The sequence below is a fragment of the Anomaloglossus baeobatrachus genome, chromosome 6, assembly GCF_048569485.1.
Source record: "Anomaloglossus baeobatrachus isolate aAnoBae1 chromosome 6, aAnoBae1.hap1, whole genome shotgun sequence".
Classification (NCBI taxonomy): Eukaryota; Metazoa; Chordata; class Amphibia; order Anura; family Aromobatidae; genus Anomaloglossus; species Anomaloglossus baeobatrachus.
In genome coordinates, this window is record NC_134358.1 from 582330883 (window position 1) to 582356896 (window position 26014).

A 26014-nucleotide genomic window follows, 5' to 3' on the forward strand; every position below is an offset into this window, starting at 1 on the left:
AGGGGACAGAGTAGCCTAGAGGGGTGAAAGGAGCCTGGAAGGGGGTAGAGGAGCTTACGCGGGGGAAAGGAACGTGGAATGGGGCCGAAGAGCCTAGAGGGGGGGAACCTGGAAGGGGGACAGAGGAGCCTAGAGGGGGAGAAAAGGAACCAGGAAGGGGACAGGAGAGCCTAGAGGGGGGAGAAGAAACTTAGAAGGGGACAGAGGAGCCTAGATGGGGGGGAGGAGCCTGGAAGGGACTAGAGGAGTCTAGAGGGGGAAGGAACCTGGAAGGAGACAGAGGAGCTTAGAGGGGGGGAAAGGAACCTGGAAGGGGACAGAGGGGCCTAGAGGAGGGGGAAAGAACCTGGAAGGGGACAGAGGAGCCTAGAAGGGGGGGAAGGAACCTGGAAAGGGACAGAGGAGCCTAGAGTAGGGGGGGAAAAGAACCTGGAAGAGGACAGAAGAGCCTAAAGGGGGGAAGAAACCTGGAAGGGGACAGAGAAGCCTAGAGGAGGTGGGAAGGAACCTGGAAGGGGACAGAGAAGCCTAGAGGGGGGGAAGGAACCTGGAAGGGGACAGGAGACTAGAGGTGGGGAAAGGAACTTGGAAGGGGACAGAGGGGCCGAGAGGGGGGGGGGAAGGAACCTGAAAGGGGACAGAGGAGACTGGAGGGGACAGAGGAGCCTAGAGGGGGGGGGAAGGAACCTGGAGTGGGGAAAAGGAAACTCAAAGGGGACAGAGGAGACTGACGAGGGGGAAAAGGAGACTGAAAGGGGACAGAAGAGACTGGAGCGGACAAAGTAATCTAAAGAGGACAGAGGAGATGGGATGGGGAAGTGGATTCTAGAAAGGGACAGATGCAACTGGAGTGGGGGCAGAACAATCTGGAAGAAGACAGGAGACTGAAGGGGAGCAAAGGAAACTTGAAGGGGACATAGGAGATTGTAGGAGAGTGTGACAAATTAAACTAGAAGGTGACAGATGAAACTGAAGGATGGCAAATGAATCTTAAATGGGACAGAGGAGATTGAGTATGGGGGAGACTTTCTGAGGCAAAGGAGACTGTAGGGGGAAAGGTATCTGAAAGGGGACTGAGAACACAGGAGGGAAGCAAAGGAAACTGGAAGAGGATAGGAGACTGAAGGGGCAAAGGAAGCTGAAAGGGGACAGGGGAGACTGGAGAAGGCAAAAGTGTCTGGAAGGGGACAGAGGAGATTGTAGGAGGGGGGATAAAGGAACCTGGAAGGGGACAGATGAGATTGGGGAGGACTAAGGAATGTGAAAGGGGATAGAGGAGACTGCTTGTGGCAAAAGGAAATCTGTAAAGGGGCAAAGGAGACTGGAGCAGACAAACTAATCTGGAAGGGGACAAAGGACACTGGAATTCGGCAAAGGAATCTTGAAAAGGACAGAGGAGACTCAAGGGGCAGAGGACATTGGAGGAGTGGGGACAAAGGAATCTGAAAGGGGACCGAGAAGACTGGAGGAGTACGAGGATTATAGAAAGGGAGAGGAGACTAGAGGGGGCAAAGGAATCTAAAAGGAGACAGAGGAGACTGGAGGGGCAAACTAATCTTGAAGGGGACAGTAGAGACTGGGGGGTGGGGTGGGGGCAGAAAATCTGGAAAGGGACAGAGGAGATTGTAGGGCGTAGAGAAGTCTGGAAAGAGACAGAGGAGACTAGAGTAGGGGCAATAAATCTGGAAGGAGATAGAAGGTGGCAAATAAATCTGGAAGGCGACAGAGGAGATTGGATCAGGCCAAGAAATCTGGAAGGAGATGGTGGGTGGCAAGGAAATCTTGAAGGGACTTGAGGGAGAGAAATAATTTGGAAGGGGACAGAGGAGACTGGAGTGGGGGGAAAGAATTTGGAAGTGGACAGAGGATACGGAAGGGGGAAAATAATTGGGAAAAGTACAGAGGAGAATGGAGTGGGCAGATGAATCTAGAAGGGAATAGACAGGACTAAAATGGGTGTAAAGGAATCTGGAAGGGGACTAGGAAAATGGACATATCAAAATAATCTGGAAGAGGAAAGAGGCAACTAGAGGAGGGGATAAAGAAGACATTAAAGGGGTCAAATTAATGTGGAAGGGGATAGAGTAGACTGGAGGGGACCCGAATAGTCTGGGGGGCCTGGAGGTTAGTAGGACAGTCTCTTGAGGATTTTCCATTGATAACACAGGAATAATCTGTTGAGAAAAATGCACCATTTTGTTATCTGTAATTTTTCAGCCATGTCACATTTTAGCAACTCTCCTTTTCTCCATGCTGCAGCCTTTAGTCATTATTCCCGGAGAAGACACTAAACCCCCTGCTAAATGGGGCTCCCACCATATGCAACAGTTTTTTGTGACACATTGATCTTCTCCACCTCTGGTTTTTTTTCTCTTCTTAGCCCAGTAAGATGAAGCGGAAGTTCTCCTCATTCTTCAAGAGTTTGGTCATTGAATTGGACAAGGATCTGTATGGACCAGACAATCATCTGGTGGAGGTGCGTCTGATGACCAATATCTTGTGATCTAGAATGTGGGTGGTCTATTGAGGAGCACCTGTCTGAACTCAAACTAAAAGCCCTCGTCTCTGGGTAAAGCTGGAGGTTGCAGGTCCATCTGATCCACAAATTATTTGAAGGGCACCATTGATCTGAACTGAGAGGCACTAACGTTTTGGGTTGAGGGACAAAATCTCTGTATTGCTATGTATTGTTGAGCATTACCTCTGTTGGCATTAACTTAGGGACACCACATATGGGATGAGGGGCACTACTGCTCTGGGTATGAAATTAGGGGCACCACTTCTCAGAATATGGGATGAGGGGCACTGACGCTGCTCTGGGTATGAATTTAGAGGCACCACTTCTCTGGATATTGGATGAGAGGCACTGATGCTGCTCTGGGTATGAATTTAGGGGTACCACTTTTCTGGATATGGATGAGGGGCACTGCTGCTGCTCTGGGTATGAATTTAGAGGCACCATTTCTCTGGATATTGGATGAGGGGCACTGCTGCTGCTCTGGGTATGAATTTAGAGGCACCACTTCTCTGGATATTGGATGAGGGGCACTGCTGCTGCTCTGGGTATGAATTTAGAGGCACCACTTCTCTGGATATTGGATGAGGGGCACTGCTGCTGCTCTGGGTATGAATTTAGAGGCACCACTTCTCAGGATATGGGATGAGGGGCACTGACGCTGCTCTGGGTATGAATTTAGAGGCACCACTTCTCTGGATATTGGATGAGGGCGCTGCTGCTGCTCTGGGTATGAATTTAGAGGCACCACTTCTCTGGATATTGGATGAGGGGCACTGACGCTGCTTTGGGTATGAATTTAGGGGTACCACTTTTCTGGATATGGATGAGGGGCACTGCTGCTGCTCTGGGTATGGATTTAGAGGCACCACTTCTCTGGATATTGGATGAGGGGCACTGCTGCTGCTCTGGGTGCACTGCTGCTGCTCTGGGTATGAATTTAGAGGTACCACTTCTCTGGATATAGGATGAAGGGCACTGATGCTGCTCTGGGTATGAATTTAGGGGTACCACTTTTCTGGATATGGATGAGGGGCACTGCTGCTGCTCTGGGTATGAATTTAGGGGCACCACTTCTCAGGATATGGGGCACTACTACTGCTCTGGGTATGAACTTAGGAGCACCATTTCTCAGGATATGGGCACTGGCACCCTAGATGTGAGATGAGAGGCTCCACGTCTCTGGATATGGGCACTGGCACCCTAGTTGTGAGATGAGAGGCTCCACTTCTCTGGATATGGGCACTGGCACCCTAAGTGTGAGATGAGAGGCTCCACTTCTCTGGATATGGGCACTAGCACCCTAGGTGTGAGATGAGAGGCTCCACTTCTCTGGATATGGGCACTGGCACCCTAGGTGTGAGATGAGAGGCTCCACTTCTCTGGATATGGGCACTGGCACCCTAGGTGTGAAATGAGAGGCTCCACTTCTCTGGATATGGGCACTGGCACCCTAGGTGTGAGATGAGAGGCTCCACTTCTCTGGATATGGGCACTAGCACCCTAGGTGTGAGATGAGAGGCTCCACTTCTCTGGATATGGGCACTGGCACTCTAGGTGTGAGATGAGAGGCTCCACTTCTCTGGATATGGGCACTAGCACCCTAGGTGTGAGATGAGAGGCTCCACGTCTCTGGATATGCGCACTGGCACTCTAGGTGTGAGATGAGAGGCTCCACTTCTCTGGATATGGGCACTGGCACCCTAGGTGTGAGATGAGAGGCTCCACTTCTCTGGATATGGGCACTGGCACCCTAGGTGTGAGATGAGAGGCTCCACTTCTCTGGATATGGGCACTGGCACCCTAGGTGTGAGATGAGAGGCTCCACGTCTCTGGATATGGGCACTGGCACCCTAGTTGTGAGATGAGAGGCTCCACTTCTCTGGATATGGTCACTGGCACCCTAGTTGTGAGATGAGAGGCTCCACTTCTCTGGATATGGGCACTGGCACCCTAGGTGTGAGATGAGAGGCTCCACTTCTCTGGATATCGGCACTGGCACCCTAGGTGTGAGATGAGAGGCTCCACTTTTCTGGATATGGGCACTGGCACCCTAGGTGTGAGATGAGAGGCTCCACTTCTCTGGATATGGGCACTGGCACCCTAGGTGTGAGATGAGAGGCTCCACTTCTCTGGATATGGGCACTGGCACCCTAGGTGTGAGATGAGAGGCTCCACTTCTCTGGATATGGGCACTGGCACCCTAGGTGTGAGATGAGAGGCTCCACTTCTCTGGATATGGGCACTGGCACCCTAGGTGTGAGATGAGAGGCTCCACTTCTCTGGATATGGGAACTGGCACTCTAGGTGTGAGATGAGAGGCTCCACTTCTCTGGATATGGGCACTAGCACCCTAGGTGTGAGATGAGAGGCTCCACGTCTCTAGATATGGGCACTGGCACTCTAGGTGTGAGATGAGAGGCGCCACTTCTCTGGATATGGGCACTGGCACCCTAGGTGTGAGATGAGAGGCTCCACTTCTCTGGATATGGGCACTGGCACCCTAGGTGTGAGATGAGAGGCTCCACTTCTCTGGATATGGGCACTGGCACCCTAGGTGTGAGATGAGAGGCTCCACTTCTCTGGATATGGGCACTGGCACCCTAGGTGTGAGATGAGAGGCTCCACTTCTCTGGATATGGGCACTGGCACCCTAGGTGTGAGATGAGAGGCTCCACTTCTCTGGATATGGGAACTGGCACTCTAGGTGTGAGATGAGAGGCTCCACTTCTCTGGATATGGGCACTAGCACCCTAGGTGTGAGATGAGAGGCTCCACGTCTCTGGATATGGGCACTGGCACTCTAGGTGTGAGATGAGAGGCGCCACTTCTCTGGATATGGGCACTGGCACCCTAGGTGTGAGATGAGAGGCTCCACTTCTCTGGATATGGACACTGGCACCCTAGGTGTGAAATGAGAGGCTCCACTTCTCTGGATATGGGCACTGGCACCCTAGGTGTGAGATGAGAGGCTCCACTTCTCTGGATATGGGCACTGGCACCCTAGGTGTGAGATGAGAGGCTCCACTTCTCTGGATATGGGCACTGGCACCCTAGTTGTGAGATGAGAGGCTCCACTTCTCTGGATATGGTCACTGGCACCCTAATTGTGAGATGAGAGGCTCCACTTCTCTGGATATGGGCACTGGCACCCTAGGTGTGAGATGAGAGGCTCCACTTCTCTGGATATGGGCACTGGCACCCTAGTTGTGAGATGAGAGGCTCCACTTCTCTGGATATGGGCACTGGCACCCTAGGTGTGAGATGAGAGGCTCCACTTCTCTGGATATGGGCACTGGCACCCTAGTTGTGAGATGAGAGGCTCCACTTCTCTGGATATGGGCACTGGCACCCTAGGTGTGAGATGAGAGGCTCCACTTCTCTGGATATGGGCACTGGCACCCTAGGTGTGAGATGAGAGGCTCCACTTCTCTGGATATGGGCACTGGCACCCTAGGTGTGAGATGAGAGGCTCCACTTCTCTGGATATGGGCACTGGCACCCTAGTTGTGAGATGAGAGGCTCCACTTCTCTGGATATGGGCACTGGCACCCTAGGTGTGAGATGAGAGGCTCCACTTCTCTGGATATGGGCACTGGCACCCTAGTTGTGAGATGAGAGGCTCCACTTCTCTGGATATGGGCACTGGCACCCTAGGTGTGAGATGAGAGGCTCCACTTCTCTGGATATGGGCACTAGCACCCTAGGTGTGAGATGAGAGGCTCCACTTCTCTGGATATGGGCACTGGCACCCTAGGTGTGAGATGAGAGGCTCTTCTGCTTTCGGCTGTAATTAGACGTGTAAGGGCTCCTACCTTGATACTGGCCCTGGATGTCCAATACTTGGGCAGGTTCTTGTGCATTCTGAGCTTATCATCTCCTCCTCTCAGTGGCACAGGACTCCGAGCACACAAGAGACTGATGGCTTCCAGGTGAAGCGACCAGGAGACGTCAGCGTGCGCTGCACCCTACTACTGATGCTGGACTACCAGGTGATCCTCCCTGCATGCGCACTAAGTCTCCGCCATCTGTGTCCCCTTCACACTGTTCTGTATTCACCTCCATTACTTCAGATGGGTTTCACGTTGATCTGTGCACAGGATATAATAGCGGACGCAGAGCGGAATTTAATCTTTTTGGTTCTATGTTGTTATTCTTTTGGAGAGATTTTGGCAAGCAAAGTATTTGAATTAATACCGAGGTCTCTGCAGCTCCCAAAAGTGCGGCTCTTTAAGTGCTCCACAGAAATGTCCCAGAAGTGACCCGCACGTAAGAGCTATCACTCCCTACTGACTATCTTTACCTTAAAGGGAATCTGTCAGCAGGTTTTTCCCAGGTAATCTGATATCAGCATAATGTAGGACCAGAGACCCTGAAACCAGTGATGTGTCACATAATGGACTGCTTAGTGTAGATTTGAATAAATCAGTGTTTAATCAGCAGGAGATTATCAATACATGTCTATTTGGCATGCTGAAGGTATTCAGGCCTATTCAGGAGCTCTGTATAACTGCTAGATCTGCAGCAAAGGAGACTGCAGGCAGCTCAGTAAGTGACACATCGCTGGAATCAGGGGCTCTATCTGTACATTATGCTGCTCTCAGATGAGTTCGCAAAAACCTGGTGACAGATTCCCTTTAACTTTCCCACTAATACTTTCACCATGCTTACTTATGCCCTATCAGCAGTAATTGCTTCATTAATCATTGCTCTCCGCGTGATACCTCCGCTCCTTCTCACACCTGCTCTCCCTCCCTCTCCTTTCCCCATCTCCTCTCTCCCTTTCTCTTCCACCATCTCCTCCCCCTCCTCTCCCCTTCTCCCTCCTTCTTTCCCTCTCTCCTTCTCCCACCTCATCTCTCCTTTTCCCACCTCTTTTCCCATCTCTCTCTCTCTCCTTCTTCCACCCCATCTTTCTCTCTCCCTCTCACACCCTCTCTCTCTCTCTTTTCTCCTTCTCTCACCCCATCTCTCACTCCTTCTTCCACCCCATCTCTTTCTCTCTTTCCTTCTCTCACACCCTCTCTCTCTCTCCTTCTCCCACCCCATCTCTCTCTCTCTCCTTCTCCCACCCCATCTCTCTCTCTCCTTCTCCCACCCCATTCTCTCTCTCCTCCGACCCTATCTCTTTCTCTCTTTCCTTCTCCCACCCCATCTCTCTCCTTTTTCCACCCCATCTCTCTCTCTCTCTTTCCTTCTCCCACCCCATTCTCTCTCTCCTCCGACCCTATCTCTTTCTCTCTCTTTTTCTCCCACCCCATCTCTCTCTCTCCTTCTCCCACCCCATTCTCTCTCTCCTCCGACCCTATCTCTTTCTCTCTTTCCTTCTCCCACCCCATCTCTCTCCTTCTTCCACCCCATCTCTCTCTCTCTCTCTCCTTCTCCCACCCCATCTCTCTCTCTCCTTCTCCCACCCCATTCTCTCGCTCCTTCTTCCACCCCAGTCTCTCTTTCCTTCTCCCACCCCATCTCTCTCTCTCCTTCTCCCACCCCATCTCTCTCTCTCTCTTTCCTTCTCCCACCCCATCTCTCTCTCCTTCTCCCACCCCATCTCTCTCTCCTTCTTCCACCCTATCTCTCTCTCTCACTCTCCTTCTCCCACCCCATCTCTCTCTCCTTCTCCCACCCCATCTCTCTCTCTCCTTCTCCCACCCCATCTCTCTCTCTCCTTCTTCCACCCTATCTCTCTCTCTCGCTCCTTCTCCCACCCCATCTCTCTCTCTCTCTCCTTCTCCCACCCCATCTCTCTCTCTCCTCCCACCCCATTCTCTCTCTCCTCCGACCCTATCTCTTTCTCTCTTTCCTTCTCCCACCCCATCTCTCTCCTTCTTCCACCCCATCTCTCTCTCTCTCTTTCCTTCTCCCACCCCATTCTCTCTCTCCTCCGACCCTATCTCTTTCTCTCTCTCCTTCTCCCACCCCATCTCTCTCTCTCCTTCTCCCACCCCATTCTCTCTCTCCTCCAACCCTATCTCTCTCTCCTTCTCCCACCCCATCTCTCTCTCTCCTTCTCCCACCCCATCTCTCTCTCTCTCTCTCTCCTCCGACCCTATCTCTTTCTCTCTTTCCTTCTCCCACCCCATCTCTCTCCTTCTTCCACCCCATCTCTCTCTCTCTCTTTCCTTCTCCCACCCCATCTCTCTCTCCTTCTCCCACCCCATCTCTCTCTCCTTCTTCCACCCCATCTCTCTCTCTCACTCTCCTTCTCCCACCCCATCTCTCTCTCCTTCTCCCACCCCATCTCTCTCTCTCCTTCTCCCACCCCATCTCTCTCTCTCTCCTTCTTCCACCCTATCTCTCTCTCTCTCGCTCCTTCTCCCACCCCATCTCTCTCTCTCCTTCTCCCACCCCATCTCCCTCTCTCTCTCTCTCCTTCTTCCACCCTATCTCTTTCTCTCGCTCCTTCTCCCACCCCATCTCTCTCTCCTTCTCCCACCCCATCTCTCTCTCCTTCTCCCACCCCATCTCTCTCTCCTCCTTCCACCCCATCTCTCTCTCTCACTCTCCTTCTCCCACCCCATCTCTCTCTCCTTCTCCCACCCCATCTCTCTCTCTCCTTCTCCCACCCCATCTCTCTCTCTCTCCTTCTTCCACCCTATCTCTCTCTCTCTCGCTCCTTCTCCCACCCCATCTCTCTCTCTCCTTCTCCCACCCCATCTCCCTCTCTCTCTCTCTCCTTCTTCCACCCTATCTCTTTCTCTCGCTCCTTCTCCCACCCCATCTCTCTCTCCTTCTCCCACCCCATCTCTCTCTTTCCTTCTTCCACCCCATTCTCTCTTTCCTTCTCCCACCCCATCTCTCTCTCTCCTTCTCCCACCCCATCTCTCTCTCTCTCTTTCCTTCTCCCACCCCATCTCTCTCTCCTTCTCCCACCCCATCTCTCTCTCCTTCTTCCACCCTATCTCTCTCTCTCACTCTCCTTCTCCCACCCCATCTCTCTCTCCTTCTCCCACCCCATCTCTCTCTCTCCTTCTCCCACCCCATCTCTCTCTCTCCTTCTTCCACCCTATCTCTCTCTCTCGCTCCTTCTCCCACCCCATCTCTCTCTCTCCTCCCACCCCATTCTCTCTCTCCTCCGACCCTATCTCTTTCTCTCTTTCCTTCTCCCACCCCATCTCTCTCCTTCTTCCACCCCATCTCTCTCTCTCTCTTTCCTTCTCCCACCCCATTCTCTCTCTCCTCCGACCCTATCTCTTTCTCTCTCTCCTTCTCCCACCCCATCTCTCTCTCTCCTTCTCCCACCCCATTCTCTCTCTCCTCCGACCCTATCTCTCTCTCTCTCTCCTTCTCCCACCCCATCTCTCTCTCTCCTTCTCCCACCCCATCTCTCTCTCTCTCTCTCTCCTCCGACCCTATCTCTTTCTCTCTTTCCTTCTCCCACCCCATCTCTCTCCTTCTTCCACCCCATCTCTCTCTCTCTCTTTCCTTCTCCCACCCCATCTCTCTCTCCTTCTCCCACCCCATCTCTCTCTCCTTCTTCCACCCCATCTCTCTCTCTCACTCTCCTTCTCCCACCCCATCTCTCTCTCCTTCTCCCACCCCATCTCTCTCTCTCCTTCTCCCACCCCATCTCTCTCTCTCTCCTTCTTCCACCCTATCTCTCTCTCTCTCGCTCCTTCTCCCACCCCATCTCTCTCTCTCCTTCTCCCACCCCATCTCCCTCTCTCTCTCTCTCCTTCTTCCACCCTATCTCTTTCTCTCGCTCCTTCTCCCACCCCATCTCTCTCTCCTTCTCCCACCCCATCTCTCTCTTTCCTTCTCCCACCCCATCTCTCTCTCTCTCCTTCTTCCACCCTATCTCTCTCTCTCTCGCTCCTTCTCCCACCCCATCTCTCTCTCTCCTTCTCCCACCCCATCTCCCTCTCTCTCTCTGTCCTTCTTCCACCCTATCTCTTTCTCTCGCTCCTTCTTCCACCCCATCTCTCTCTCTTTCTCTTCTTCTCCCACCCCATCTCTCTCTCTCCTCCCACCCCATCTCTCTCTCTCTGCTTCTCCCACCCCATCTCTCTCTTTCTTCTTCTCCCACCCCATCTCTCTCTCTCTCTCCTTCTCCCACCCAATTTCTCTCTCTCTCCTTCTCCCACCCCACCTCTCTCTCTCTCTCCTCCCACCCTATCTCCCTCTCCTTCTCCCACCCCACCCTCTCTCTCTCTCCTTCTCCCATCCCATCTCTCTGTCTCTCTCCTTCTCCCACCCCATCTCTCTCTCCTCCCGCCCCCCCTCTCTCTCTCTCTCTCCTTTTCCCACCCCCCCTCTCTCTCTCTCCTTCTCCCACCCCATCTCTCCATCTCTCTCCTTCTCCCACCCCATCTCTCTCTCCTTCTCCCACCCTCTCTCTCTCTCTCCTTCTTCCACCCCCTCTCTCTCTCTCTCCTTCTCCCACCCCCTCTCTCGCTCTCTCTCTCTCTCCTTCTCCCATCCCATCTCTCTGTCTCTCTCCTTCTCCCACCCCATCTCTCTCTCCTCCCACCCCCCCCCTCTCTCTCTCTCCTTTTCCCACCCCCTCTCTCTCTCTCCTTCTCCCACCTCATCTCTCTGTCTCTCTCCTTCTCCCACCCCATCTCTCTCTCCTTCTCCCACCCCCCTCTCTCTCTCTCTATCTCTCCCTCTCTCACCCCATCTCTCTCTCTCTCTCTCTCCTTCTCCCACCCATCTCTCTCTCCTTCTCCCACCCCATCTCTCTCTGTCTCCTTCTCCCACCCCATCTCTCTGTCTCTCTCCTTCTCCCACCCCATCTCTCTCCTTCTCCCACCCCATCTCTCTCTTCTTCTCCCACCTCATCTCTCTGTCTCTCTCCTCCCACCCCATCTCTCTCTCTTTCTCCTTCTCCCACTCCATCTCTCTCTCCTTCTCCCACCCTCTCTCTCTCTCCTTCTCCCATCTAACCTCACCTCCCCCCTTTCTGTCCACCATCTACTCACTTTGTCATCCCTGTCCTTCATGTCCAGCAGCTCATACACCTTCTCGCAGAAACATGTCGACACTAACGCACTCTGACTCTATTCTACCGCTGTCTTCCATATCTTCACTCTTCAACACAGACAGTGCCACCATTTTCTACAGAGCCACACTGGCATCAGCTTTTGGCTCAGTCGCCCCTCTCGTGCATGGCGGCGTGCAAACAATCAATAGACAACCCTGGCACAATAACCTCACTAAAAATCTTCGACAACTGTCCAGGGCTGCTGAGAGGAGCCAGAAGAAAACACTCTAGAGAGACGACTTCACATACGGTAATTTACAAAGTAACTTCCACTTTCAAGTCGGCCTTCACCTCTGCTAAACAGGACATCTTCACAATATCTTCTAGACCTGTCCTCTGCCTTCTACATTACTCTGTCCTCCTCCTCCTAGACCTGTCCTGTCCCTTCTACATTACTCTGTGCTCCTCCTTTTAGACCTGTCCTCTGCCTTCTAAATTACTCTGTGCTCCTCCTCCTGGACCTGTCCTCTGCCTTCTACATTACTCTGTGCTCCTCCTCCTGGACCTGTCCTCTACCTTCTACATTACTCTGTGCTCCTCCTTCTAGACTTGTCCTCTCCCTTCTACATTACTCTGTGCTCCTCCTTCTAGACTTGTCCTCTGCCTTCTACATTACTCTGTCCTCCTCCTCCTAGACCTGTCCTCTGCCTTCTACATTACTCTGTGCTCCTCCTCCTAGACCTGTCCTCTGCCTTCTACATTACTCTGTCCTCCTCCTCCTAGACCTGTCCTCTGCCTTCTACATTACTCTGTCCTCCTCCTCCTAGACCTGTCCTCTGCTTTCTACATTACTCTGTACTCCTCCTTCTAGACCTGTCCTCTGCCTTCTACATTACTCTATGCTCCTCCTCCTGGACCTGTCCCCTGCCTTCTACATTACTCTGTGCTCCTCCTCCTGGACCTGTCCTCTGTCTTCTACATTTCTCTGTGCTCCTCCTTCTAGACTTGTCCTCTGCCTTCTATATTACTCTGTGCTCCTCCTTCTAGACTTGTCCTCTGCCTTCTACATTACTCTGTCCTCCTCCTCCTGGACCTATCCTCTACCTTCTACATTACTCTGTTCTCCTCCGCCTAGACCTGTCCACTCCCTTCTACATTACTTTGTGCTCCTCCTTCTAGACTTGTCCTCTCCCTTCTACATTACTCTTTGCTCCTCCTTCTAGACTTGTCCTCTGCCTTCTACATCACTCTGTGCTCCTCCTCCTGGACCTGTCCTCTGCCTTCTACATTACTCTGTACTCCTCCTTCTAGACCTGTCCTCTGCCTTCTACATTACTCTGTCCTCCTCCTCCTAGACCTGTCCTCTCCCTTCTACATTACTCTGTGCTCCACCTTCTAGACTTGTCCTCTGCCTTCTACATTACTCTATGCTCCTCCTCCTAGACCTGTCCTCTGCCTTCTACATTACTGTGTCCTCCTCCTCCTAGACCTGTCCTCTGCCTTCTACATTACTCTGTACTCCTCCTCCTAGACTTGTCCTCTGTATTTTACATTACTCTGTATTCCTCCTCCTGGACCTGTCCTCTGCCTTCTACATTACTCTGTGCTCCACCTTCTAGACCTCTCCTCTGCCTTCTACATTACTCTGTGCTCCTCCTCCTAGACCTGTCCTCTCCCTTCTACATTACTCTGTGCTCCTCCTCCTAGACCTGTCCTCTGCCTTCTACATTACTCTGTACTCCTCCTCCTAGACTTGTCCTCTGTATTTTACATTACTCTGTATTCCTCCTCCTGGACCTGTCCTCTGCCTTCTACATTACTCTGTGCTCCACCTTCTAGACCTCTCCTCTGCCTTCTTCATTACTCTGTGCTCCTCCTCCTAGACCTGTCCTCTCCCTTCTACATTACTCTGTGCTCCACCTTCTAGACCTGTCCTCTGCCTTCTACATTTCTCTGTGCTCCTCCTCCTAGACCTGTCCTCTGCCTTCTACATTACTCTGAGCTCCTCCTCCTAGACCTGTCCTCTGCCTTCTACATTACTCTGAGCTCCACCTTCTAGACCTGTCCTCTGCCTTCTACATTACTCTGTCCTCCTCCTCCTAGACCTGTCTTCTCCCTTCTACATTACTCTGTGCTCCACCTTCTAGACCTGTCCTCTGCCTTCTACATTACTCTGTGCTCCTCCTCCTAGACCTGTCCTCTGCCTTCTACATTACTCTGTACTCCTCCTCCTAGACTTGTCCTCTGCCTTCTACATCACTCTGTCCTCCTCCTCCTAGACCTGTCCTCTCCCTTCTACATTACTCTGTACTCCTCCTTCTAGACCTTTCCTCTGCCTTCTACATTACTCTGTACTCCTCCTTCTAGACCTGTCCTCTGCCTTCTACATTATTCTGTGCTCCACCTTCTAGACTTGTCCTCTGCCTTTTACATTACTCTGTCCTCCTCCTCCTAGACCTGTCCTTTGCCTTTTACATTACTCTGTCCTCCTCCTCCTAGACCTGTCCTCTCCCTTCTACATTACTCTGTGCTCCACCTTCTAAACCTGTCCTCTGCATTCTACATTACTCTGTCCTCCTCCTCCTAGACCTGTTCTCTGCCTTCTACATTACTATGTGCTCCTCCTCTTTCTAGACCTGTCCTCTGCCTTCTACATTACTCTGTACTCCTCCTTCTAGACCTGTCCTCTGCCTTCTACATTATTCTGTGCTCCACCTTCTAGACCTGTCCTCTGCCTTCTACATTACTCTGTCCTCCTCCTCCTAGACCTGTCCTCTGCCTTCTACATTACTCTGTGCTCCTCCTCCTAGACCTGTCCTCTGCCTTCTACATTACTCTGTGCTCCTCCTCCTGGACCTGTCCTCTGCCTTCTACATTACTCTGTGCTCCTTCTTCTAGACTTGTCCTCTCCCTTCTACATTACTCTGTGCTCCTCCTTCTAGACTTGTTCTCTGCCTTCTACATTACTCTGTGCTCCACCTTCTAGACTTGTCCTCTGCCTTCTACATTACTCTGTACTCCTCCTCCTAGACTTGTCCTCTGTCTTTTACATTACTCTGTACTCCTCCTCCTGGACTTGTCCTCTGCCTTCTACATTACTCTGTGCTCCACCTTCTAGACTTGTCCTCTGCCTTCTACATTACTCTGTACTCCTCCTCCTAGACTTGTCCTCTGTCTTTTACATTACTCTGTACTCCTCCTCCTGGACCTGTCCTCTCCCTTCTACATTACTTTGTGCTCCACCTTCTAGACCTGTCCTCTGCCTTCTACATTACTCTGTGCTCCTCCTCCTAGACCTGTCCTCTGCCTTCTACATTACTCTGTGCTCCTTCTCCTAGACCTGTCCTCTGCCTTCTACATTACTCTGTGCTCCTCCTCCTAGACCTGTCCTCTGCCTTCTACATTACTCTGTGCTCCTTCTCCTAGACCTGTCCTCTGCCTTCTACATTACCCTGTTCTCCTCCTCTTAGACCCATCCTCTCCCTTCTACATTACTCTATCCTTTTCCTTCTAGACCTGTTCTCTGCCTTCTACATTACTTTGTGCTCCTCCTCCCAGACCTGTCCTCTCCCTTCTACATTACTCTGTGCTCCTCCTCCTTCTAGACCTGTCCTCACCCTTCTACATTACTCTGTGCTCCTCCTCCTAGACCTGTCCTCTGCCTTCTACATTACTCTGTCCTCCTCCTCCTAGACCTGTCCTCTCCCTTCTACATTACTCTGTGCTCCTCCTTCTAGACCTGTCCTCTGCCTTCTACATTCCTCTGTGCTCCTCCTTCTAGACCTATCCTCTGCCTTCTACATTACTCTGTGCTCCTCCTTCTAGACCTGTCCTCTCCCTTCTACATTACTCTGTGCTCCTCCTTTTAGACCTGTCCTCTGCCTTCTACATTACTCTGTGCTCCTCCTCCTTCTAGACCTGTCCTCTGCCTTCTACATTACTCTGTGCTCCTCCTTCTAGACCTGTCCTCTGCCTTCTACATTACTCTGTGCTCCTCCTTCTAAACCTGTCCTCTGCCTTCTACATTACTCTGTGCTCCTCCTTCTAGACCTGTCCTCTCCCTTCTACATTACTCTGTGCTCCTCCTTCTAGACCTATCCTCTGCCTTCTACATTATTCTGTGCTCCTTCTCCTGGACCTGTCCTGTGCCTTCTACATTACTCTGTGCCCCTCCTCCTAGACCTGTCCTCTGCCTTCTACATTACTCTGTGCTCCTCCTCCTAGACCTGTCCTCTGCCTTCTACATTACTCTGTGCTCCTCCTCCAGGACCTGTCCTCTGCCTTCTACATTACTCTGTGCTCCTCCTTCTAGACTTGTCCTCTGCCTTCTACATTACTCTGTCCTCCTTTTCCTAGACCTGTCCCCTGCCTTTTACATTACTCTGTCCTCCTCCTCCTAGACCTGTCCTCTGCCTTCTACATTACTCTGTGCTCCTCCTCCTAGACCTGTCCTCTGCCTTCCACATTACTCTGTCCTCCTCCTCCTAGACCTGTCCTCTGCCTTCTACATTACTCTGTACTCCTCCTTCTAGACCTGTCCTCTGCCTTCTACATTACTCTGTGCTCCTCCTCCTGGACCTGTCCTCTGCCTTCTACATTACTCTGTGCTCCTCCTTCTGGACCTGTCCTCTGCCTTCTATATTACTCTGTGCTCCTCCTTCTAGACTTGTCCTCTCCCTTCTACATTACTCTGTGCTCCTCCTCCTAGACCCGTCCTCTGCTTTCTACATTACTCTGTCCTCCTTCTCCTAGACCTGTCCTGTCCCTTCTACATTACTCTGTGCTCCTCCTCCTAGACCTGCCCTCTGCCTTCTACATTACTCTGTGCTCCTCCTTCTAGACTTGTCCTCTGCCTTCTACATTACTCTGTGCTCCTCCTCCTGGACCTTTCCTCTGCCTTCTACATTACTCTGTGCTCCTCCTTCTAGACTTGTCCTCTGCCTTCTACATTACTCTGTGCTCCTCCTCCTGGACCTGTCCTCTGCCTTCTACATTACTCTGTGCTCCTCCTTCTAGACTTGTCCTCTGCCTTCTACATTACTCTGTCCTCCTCCTCCTAGACCTGTCCTCTGCCTTCTACATTACTCTGTGCTCCTCCTCCTAGACCTGTCCTCTGCCTTCTACATTACTCTGTCCTCCTCCTCCTAGACCTGTCCTCTGCCTTCTACATTACTCTGTCCTCCTCCTCCTAGACCTGTCCTCTGCCTTCTACATTACTCTGTCCTCCTCCTTCTAGACCTGTCCTCTGCCTTCTACATTACTCTGTGCTCCTCCTCCTGGACCTGTCCTCTGCCTTCTACATTACTCTGTGCTCCTCCTCCTGGACCTGTCCTCTGTCTTCTACATTTCTCTGTGCTCCTCCTTCTAGACTTGTCCTCTCCCTTCTACATTACTCTGTGCTCCTCCTTCTAGTCTTGTCCTCTGCCTTCTATATTACTCTGTGCTCCTCCTTCTAGACTTGTCCTCTGCCTTCTACATTACTCTGTCCTCCTCCTCCTGGACCTGTCCTCTACCTTCTACATTACTCTGTGCTCCTCCTCCTAGACCTGTCCTCTCCCTTCTACATTACTTTGTGCTCCTCCTTCTAGACTTGTCCTCTCCCTTCTACATTACTCTGTGCTCCTCCTTCTAGACCTGTCCTCTCCCTTCTACATTACTCTGTGCTCCTCCTCCTAGACCTGTCCTCTGCCTTCTACATTACTCTGTGCTCCTCCTTCTAGACCTATCCTCTGCCTTCTACATTACTCTGTGCTCCTCCTCCTGGACCTGTCCTCTGCCTTCTACATTACTCTGTCCTCCTCCTCCTAGCCCTGTCCTCTCCCTTCTACATTACTCTGTTCTCCACCTTCTAGACTTGTCCTCTGCCTTCTACATTACTCTGTCCTCCTCCTCCTAGACCTGTCCTCTCCCTTCTACATTACTCTGTGCTCCACCTTCTAGACTTGTCCTCTGCCTTCTACATTACTCTGTGCTCCTCCTCCTAGACCTGTCCTCTGCCTTCTACATTACTCTGTACTCCTCCTCCTAGACTTGTCCTCTGTCTTTTACATTACTCTGCTCTCCTCTTCCTGGTCCTGTCCTCTGCCTTCTACATTACTCTGTGCTCCACCTTCTAGACCTGTCCTCTGCCTTCTACATTACTCTGTCCTCCTCCTCCTAGACCTGTCCTCTCCCTTCTACATTACTCTGTGCTCCACCTTCTAGACCTGTCCTCTGCCTTCTACATTACTCTGTGCTCCTCCTCCTAGACCTGTCCTCTCCCTTCTACATTACTCTGTGCTCCTCCTCCTAGACCTGTCCTCTGCCTTCTACATTACTCTGTGCTCCTCCTCCTGGACCTGTCCTCTGCCTTCTACATTACTCTGTGCTCCTCCTTCTAGACTTGTCCTCTGCCTTCTACATTACTCTGTCCTCCTCCTCCTAGACCTGTCCTCTGCCTTCTACATTACTCTGTGCTCCTCCTCCTAGACCTGTCCTCTGCCTTCTACATTACTCTGTCCTCCTCCTCCTAGACCTGTCCTCTGCCTTCTACATTACTCTGTCCTCCTCCTCCTAGACCTGTCCTCTGCCTTCTACATTACTCTGTCCTCCTCCTTCTAGACCTGTCCTCTGCCTTCTACATTACTCTGTGCTCCTCCTCCTGGACCTGTCCTCTGCCTTCTACATTACTCTGTGCTCCTCCTCCTGGACCTGTCCTCTGTCTTCTACATTTTTCTGTGCTCCTCCTTCTAGACTTGTCCTCTCCCTTCTACATTACTCTGTGCTCCTCCTTCTAGTCTTGTCCTCTGCCTTCTATATTACTCTGTGCTCCTCCTTCTAGACTTGTCCTCTGCCTTCTACATTACTCTGTCCTCCTCCTCCTGGACCTGTCCTCTACCTTCTACATTACTCTGTGCTCCTCCTCCTAGACCTGTCCTCTCCCTTCTACATTACTTTGTGCTCCTCCTTCTAGACTTGTCCTCTCCCTTCTACATTACTCTGTGCTCCTCCTTCTAGACCTGTCCTCTCCCTTCTACATTACTCTGTGCTCCTCCTCCTAGACCTGTCCTCTGCCTTCTACATTACTCTGTGCTCCTCCTTCTAGACCTATCCTCTGCCTTCTACATTACTCTGTGCTCCTCCTCCTGGACCTGTCCTCTGCCTTCTACATTACTCTGTGCTCCTCCTCCTAGCCCTGTCCTCTCCCTTCTACATTACTCTGTGCTCCACCTTCTAGACTTGTCCTCTGCCTTCTACATTACTCTGTCCTCCTCCTCCTAGACCTGTCCTCTCCCTTCTACATTACTCTGTGCTCCACCTTCTAGACTTGTCCTCTGCCTTCTACATTACTCTGTGCTCCTCCTCCTAGACCTGTCCTCTGCCTTCTACATTACTCTGTACTCCTCCTCCTAGACTTGTCCTTTGTCTTTTACATTACTCTGCTCTCCTCTTCCTGGTCCTGTCCTCTGCCTTCTACATTACTCTGTGCTCCACCTTCTAGACCTGTCCTCTGCCTTCTACATTACTCTGTCCTCCTCCTCCTAGACCTGTCCTCTCCCTTCTACATTACTCTGTGCTCCACCTTCTAGACCTGTCCTCTGCCTTCTACATTACTCTGTGCTCCTCCTCCTAGACCTGTCCTCTCCCTTCTACATTACTCTGTGCTCCTCCTCCTAGACCTGTCCTCTGCCTTCTACATTACTCTGTGCTCCACCTCCTACACCTGTCCTCTGCCTTCTACATTACTCTGTGCTCCTCCTCCTAGGCCTGTCCTCTACCTTCTACATTACTCTGTGCTCCTCCTTCTAGACCTGTCCTCTGCCTTCTACATTACTCTGTCCTCCTCCTCCTAGACCTGTCCTCTCCCTTCTACATTACTCTGTACTCCTCCTCCTAGACTTGTCCTCTGTCTTTTACATTACTCTGTACTCCTCCTTCTAGACCTGTCCTCTGCCTTCTACATTACTCTGTCCTCCTCCTCCTAGACCTGTCCTCTGCCTTCTACATTACTCTGTCCTCCTCCTCCTAGACCTGTCCTCTGCCTTCTACATTACTCTGTACTCCTCCTCCTAGACCTGTCCTCTGCCTTCTACATTACTCTGTGCTCCTCCTGCTGGACCTGTCCTCTGCCTTCTACATTACTCTGTACTCCTCCTCCTAGACCTGTCCTCTGCCTTCTACATTACTCTGTGCTCCTCCTCCTGGACCTGTCCTCTGCCTTCTACATTACTCTGTGCTCCTCCTCCTAGACCTGTCCTCTGCCTTCTACATTACTCTATGCTCCTCCTCCTGGACCTGTCCTCTGCCTTCTACATTTCTCTGTACTCCTCCTCCTGGACCTGTCCTCTGCCTTCTACATTACTCTATGCTCCTCCTCCTGGACCTGTCCTCTGCCTTCTACATTACTCTGTACTCCTCCTCCTGGACCTGTCCTCTGCCTTCTACATTACTCTGTACTCCTCCTCCTAGACCTGTCCTCTGCCTTCTACATTACTCTGTTCTCCTCCTCCTAGACCTGTCCTCTGCCTTCTACATTACTCTGTTCTCCTCCTCCTAGACTTGTCCTCTGCCTTCTACATTACTCTGTACTCCTCCTCCTGGACCTGTCCTCTGTCTTCTACACTACTCTGTACTCCCCCTCCTAGACCTGTCCTCTGCCTTCTACATTACTCTGTGCTCATCCTCCTGGACCTGTCCTCTGTCTTTTACATTACTCTGTGCTCCTCCTTCTAGACCTGTCCTCTGCCTTCTACATTACTCTGTCCTCCTCCTCCTAGACCTGTCCTCTGCCTTCTACATTATTGTATGCTCCTCCTCCTAGACCTGTCGTCTGCCTTCTACATTACTCTATGCTCCTCCTCCTGGACCTGTCCTCTGCCTTCTACATTACTCTGTACTCCTCCTCCTGGACCTGTCCTCTGTCTTTTACATTAGTGCCATTTGTGAGGCAGCTCTTTCCATCATGGGTAATATCTGCACTGACGTGACGTCATATTTCTGCTCTGCATATACATCTTCCATCCTGTATTCTTACCTTCTTAACCCTTTCTCACACATACGTTTTTCGATCTGTTTGCGCTCTGCCCCTCCTGTGTTGTATACTGCACCATTTTACTTGTTACCAGTAGGACATTATCTTTTTTCACTCCAATACATGACTGTTCTTAGGTATTTTTTTGTTCCTCCTTCTGGAGGACCCCATTGCATATCTCTCCTACTTGTATATTACTCATCCAACCCCCTCCATGACTTCTCCCAAGTATCCACCATCGTCTGGAATTTTGTGCCCCAACATGTCCGGTCATACACCACATTCAGAATTTTCAGATGGAAGTTAAAAACGCATTTCTCTCAGAAAAACTACAGCTTGCAATGACCCCTCTGCCGCCTCCCCGGCACCGGAGGTGTGACGCCTCCCCGGCACCGGAGGTGTGACGCCTCCCCGGCACCGGAGCTGTGACGCCTCCCCGGCACCGGAGCTGTGACGCCTCCCCGGCACCGGAGCTGTGACGCCTCCCCGGCACCGGAGGTGTGACGCCACCCCGGCACCGGAGCTGTGACGCCTCCCCGGCACCGGAGCTGTGACGCCTCCCCGGCACCGGAGCTGTGACGCCTCCCCGGTACCGGAGGTGTGACGCCTCCCCGGCACCGGAGGTGTGACGCCTCCCCGGCACCGGAGCTGTGACGCCTCCCCGGCACCGGAGCTGTGACGCCTCCCCGGCACCGGAGCTGTGACGCCTCCCCGGCACCGGAGCTGTGACGCCTCCCCGGCACCGGAGGTGTGACGCCTCCCCGGCACCGGAGCTGTGACGCCTCCCCGGCACCGGAGCTGTGACGCCTCCCCGGTACCGGAGGTGTGACGCCTCCCCGGCACCGGAGGTGTGACGCCTCCCCGGCACCGTAGCTGTGACGCCTCCCCGGCACCGGAGCTGTGACGCCTCCCCGGCACCGGAGCTGTGACGCCTCCCCGGCACCGGAGGTGTGACGCCTCCCCGGCACCGGAGCTGTGACGCCTCCCCGGCACCGGAGCTGTGACGCCTCCCCGGCACCGGAGTTGTTCTCCAGTCAGACAGGGTGGGGAGGCGCAGCACAGCAGACATGTCTCCGGTCAGACAGGGTGGGGTGGCACAGCAGACATGTCTGTGGTCAGACAGGGTGGATAGGCACAGCAGACATGTCTGTGGTCAGACAGGGTGGATAGGCACAGCAGACATGTCTGTGGTCAGACAGGGTGGATAGGCGCAGCACAGCAGACATGTCTGTGGTCAGACAGGGTGGATAGGCGCAGCACAGCAGACATGTCTGTGGTCAGACAGGGTGGAGAGGCACAGCACATCAGACATGTCTGTGGTCAGACAGGGTCGAGAGGCGCAGCACAGCAGACATGTCTGTGGTCAGACAGGGTGGAGAGGCACAGCACATCAGACATGTCTGTGGTTAGACAGGGTGGCTAGGCACAGCAGACATGTCTGTGGTCAGACAGGGTGGAGAGGCGCAGCACAGCAGAGATGTCTGTGGTCAGACAGGGTGGAGAGGCGCAGCACAGCAGACATGTCTGTGGTCAGACAGGGTGGAGAGGCGCAGCACAACAGACATGTCTGTGGTCAGACAGGGTGGAGAGGCGCAGCAGACATGTCTGTGGTCAGACAGGGTGGAGAGGCACAGCAGACATGTCTGTGGTCAGACAGGGTGGGGAGGGGCAGCACAGCACAGGTGTCTGTGGTCAGACAGGGTGGATAGACACAGCAGACATGTCTGTGGTCAGACAGGGTGGAGAGGCGCAGCAGACATGTCTGTGGTCAGACAGGGTGGAGAGGCACAGCAGACATGTCTGTGGTCAGACAGGGTGGAGAGGCACAGCAGACATGTCTGTGGTCAGACAGGGTGGGGAGGGGCAGCACAGCAGACATGTCTGTGGTCAGACAGGGTGGGGAGGGGCAGCACAGCAGACATGTCTGTGGTCAGACAGGGTGGGGAGGGGCAGCACAGCAGACATGTCTGTGGTCAGACAGGGTGGGGAGGGGCAGCACAGCAGACATGTCTGTGTTCAGACAGGGTGGATAGGCACAGCAGACATGTCTGTGGTCACACAGGGTGGATAGGCACAACAGGAATGTCTGTGGTCAGACAGTGTGGGGAGGCACAGCAAAGCAGAGATGTCACCAGTCAGACAGGGTGGGGAGGGGCAGCACAGCAGATATGTCTGTGGTCAGACAGGGTGGATAGGCACAACAGACATGTCTGTGGTCAGACAGGGTGGATAGGCACAGCAGACATGTCTGTGGTCAGACAGGGTGGATAGGCACAGCAGACATGTCTGTGGTCAGACAGGGTGGATAGACACAGCAGACATGTCTGTGGTCAGACAGGGTGGATAGGCACAGCAGACATGTCTGTGGTCAGACAGGGTGGGGAGGCGCAGCACAGCAGACATGTCTGTGGTTAGACAGGGTGGGGAGGCGCAGCACAGCAGACATGTCTGTGGTCAGACAGGGTGGAGAGGCGCAGCACAGCAGACATGTCTGTGGTCAGACAGGGTGGGGAGGCGCAGCACAGCAGACATGTCTGTGGTCAGACAGGGTGGATAGGCACAGCAGACATGTCTGTGGTCACACAGGGTGGATAGGCACAGCAGGAATGTCTGTGGTCAGACAGTGTGGGGAGGCACAGCACAGCAGAGATGTCACCAGTCAGACAGGGTGGGGAGGGGCAGCACAGCAGACATGTCTGTGGTCAGACAGGGTGGATAGGCACAGCAGACATGTCTGTGGTCAGACAGGGTGGATAGGCACAGCAGACATGTCTGTGGTCAGACAGGGTGGATAGGCACAGCAGACATGCCTGTGGTCAGACAGGGTGGGGAGGCGCAGCACAGCAGAGATGTCACCAGTCAGACAGGGTGGGGAGGCACAGCAGACATGTCTGTGGTCAGACAGGGTGGATAGATACAGCAGACATGTCTGTGGTCAGACAGGGTGGATAGGCACAGCAGACATGTCTGTGGTCAGACAGGGTGGATAGATACAGCAGACATGTCTGTGGTCAGACAGGGTGGATAGGCACAGCAGACATGTCTGTGGTCAGACAGGGTGGGGAGGCGCAGCACAGCAGACATGTCTGTGGTCAGACAGGGTGGGGAGGCGCAGCACAGCAGACATGTCTGTGGTCAGACAGGGTGGAGAGGCGCAGCACAGCAGACATGTCTGTGGTCAGACAGGGTGGGGAGGCGCAGCACAGCAGACATGTCTGTGGTCAGACAGGGTGGAGAGGCGCAGCACAGCAGAGGTGTCTGTGGTCAGACAGGGTGGAGAGGCGCAGCACAGCAGACATGTCTGTGGTCAGACAGGGTGGGGAGGCGCAGCGCAGCAGAGGTGTCTGTGGTCAGACAGGGTGGGGAGGGGCAGCACAGCAGACATGTCTGTGGTCAGACAGGGTGGAGAGGCGCAGCACAGCAGACATGTCTGTGGTCAGACAGGGTGGGGAGGCGCAGCACAGCAGACATGTCTGTGGTCAGACAGGGTGGGGAGGCGCAGCACAGCAGACATGTCTGTGGTCAGACAGGGTGGAGAGGCGCAGCACAGCAGACATGTCTGTGGTCAGACAGGGTGGAGAGGCGCAGCACAGCAGACATGTCTGTGGTCAGACAGGGTGGAGAGGCGCAGCACAGCAGAGGTGTCTGTGGTCAGACAGGGTGGAAAGGCGCAGCACAGCAGACATGTCTGTGGTCAGACAGGGTGGGGAGGCGCAGCACAGCAGAGGTGTCTGTGGTCAGACAGGGTGGAGAGGCGCAGCACAGCAGACATGTCTGTGGTCAGACAGGGTGGAGAGGCGCAGCACAGCAGAGGTGTCTGTGGTCAGACAGGGTGGAAAGGCGCAGCACAGCAGAGGTGTCTGTGGTCAGACAGGGTGGGGAGGCGCAGCACAGCAGACATGTCTGTGGTCAGACAGGGTGGAGAGGCGCAGCACAGCAGAGGTGTCTGTGGTCAGACAGGGTGGAGAGGCGCAGCACAGCAGACATGTCTGTGGTCAGACAGGGTGGGGAGGCGCAGCACAGCAGAGGTGTCTGTGGTCAGACAGGGTGGGGAGGGGCAGCACAGCAGACATGTCTGTGGTCAGACAGGGTGGAGAGGCACAGCACATCAGACATGTCTGTGGTTAGACAGGGTGGCTAGGCACAGCAGACATGTCTGTGGTCAGACAGGGTGGAGAGGCGCAGCACAGCAGAGATGTCTGTGGTCAGACAGGGTGGAGAGGCGCAGCACAGCAGACATGTCTGTGGTCAGACAGGGTGGAGAGGCGCAGCACAACAGACATGTCTGTGGTCAGACAGGGTGGAGAGGCGCAGCAGACATGTCTGTGGTCAGACAGGGTGGAGAGGCACAGCAGACATGTCTGTGGTCAGACAGGGTGGGGAGGGGCAGCACAGCACAGGTGTCTGTGGTCAGACAGGGTGGATAGACACAGCAGACATGTCTGTGGTCAGACAGGGTGGAGAGGCGCAGCAGACATGTCTGTGGTCAGACAGGGTGGAGAGGCACAGCAGACATGTCTGTGGTCAGACAGGGTGGAGAGGCACAGCAGACATGTCTGTGGTCAGACAGGGTGGGGAGGGGCAGCACAGCAGACATGTCTGTGGTCAGACAGGGTGGGGAGGGGCAGCACAGCAGACATGTCTGTGGTCAGACAGGGTGGGGAGGGGCAGCACAGCAGACATGTCTGTGGTCAGACAGGGTGGGGAGGGGCAGCACAGCAGACATGTCTGTGTTCAGACAGGGTGGATAGGCACAGCAGACATGTCTGTGGTCACACAGGGTGGATAGGCACAACAGGAATGTCTGTGGTCAGACAGTGTGGGGAGGCACAGCAAAGCAGAGATGTCACCAGTCAGACAGGGTGGGGAGGGGCAGCACAGCAGATATGTCTGTGGTCAGACAGGGTGGATAGGCACAACAGACATGTCTGTGGTCAGACAGGGTGGATAGGCACAGCAGACATGTCTGTGGTCAGACAGGGTGGATAGGCACAGCAGACATGTCTGTGGTCAGACAGGGTGGATAGACACAGCAGACATGTCTGTGGTCAGACAGGGTGGATAGGCACAGCAGACATGTCTGTGGTCAGACAGGGTGGGGAGGCGCAGCACAGCAGACATGTCTGTGGTTAGACAGGGTGGGGAGGCGCAGCACAGCAGACATGTCTGTGGTCAGACAGGGTGGAGAGGCGCAGCACAGCAGACATGTCTGTGGTCAGACAGGGTGGGGAGGCGCAGCACAGCAGACATGTCTGTGGTCAGACAGGGTGGATAGGCACAGCAGACATGTCTGTGGTCACACAGGGTGGATAGGCACAGCAGGAATGTCTGTGGTCAGACAGTGTGGGGAGGCACAGCACAGCAGAGATGTCACCAGTCAGACAGGGTGGGGAGGGGCAGCACAGCAGACATGTCTGTGGTCAGACAGGGTGGATAGGCACAGCAGACATGTCTGTGGTCAGACAGGGTGGATAGGCACAGCAGACATGCCTGTGGTCAGACAGGGTGGGGAGGCGCAGCACAGCAGAGATGTCACCAGTCAGACAGGGTGGGGAGGCACAGCAGA

The 26014-nt window shown here is 53.5% G+C and overlaps 1 protein-coding gene across 3 annotated transcripts in view; it reads left to right on the plus strand.

Annotated features, from left to right (window-relative positions):
- Positions 1-26014, plus strand: part of SMARCD3 (SWI/SNF related BAF chromatin remodeling complex subunit D3) — a 339857-nt gene that overhangs the window by 211174 nt on the left and 102669 nt on the right. For all 3 annotated transcript variants that reach the window (XM_075315941.1, XM_075315939.1, XM_075315940.1), the window contains exons 6-7: positions 2381-2476; positions 6406-6507. In XM_075315941.1, coding sequence (XP_075172056.1) covers positions 2381-2476; positions 6406-6507 — 198 coding nt within the window. The remainder of the gene's footprint in view (positions 1-2380; positions 2477-6405; positions 6508-26014) is intronic.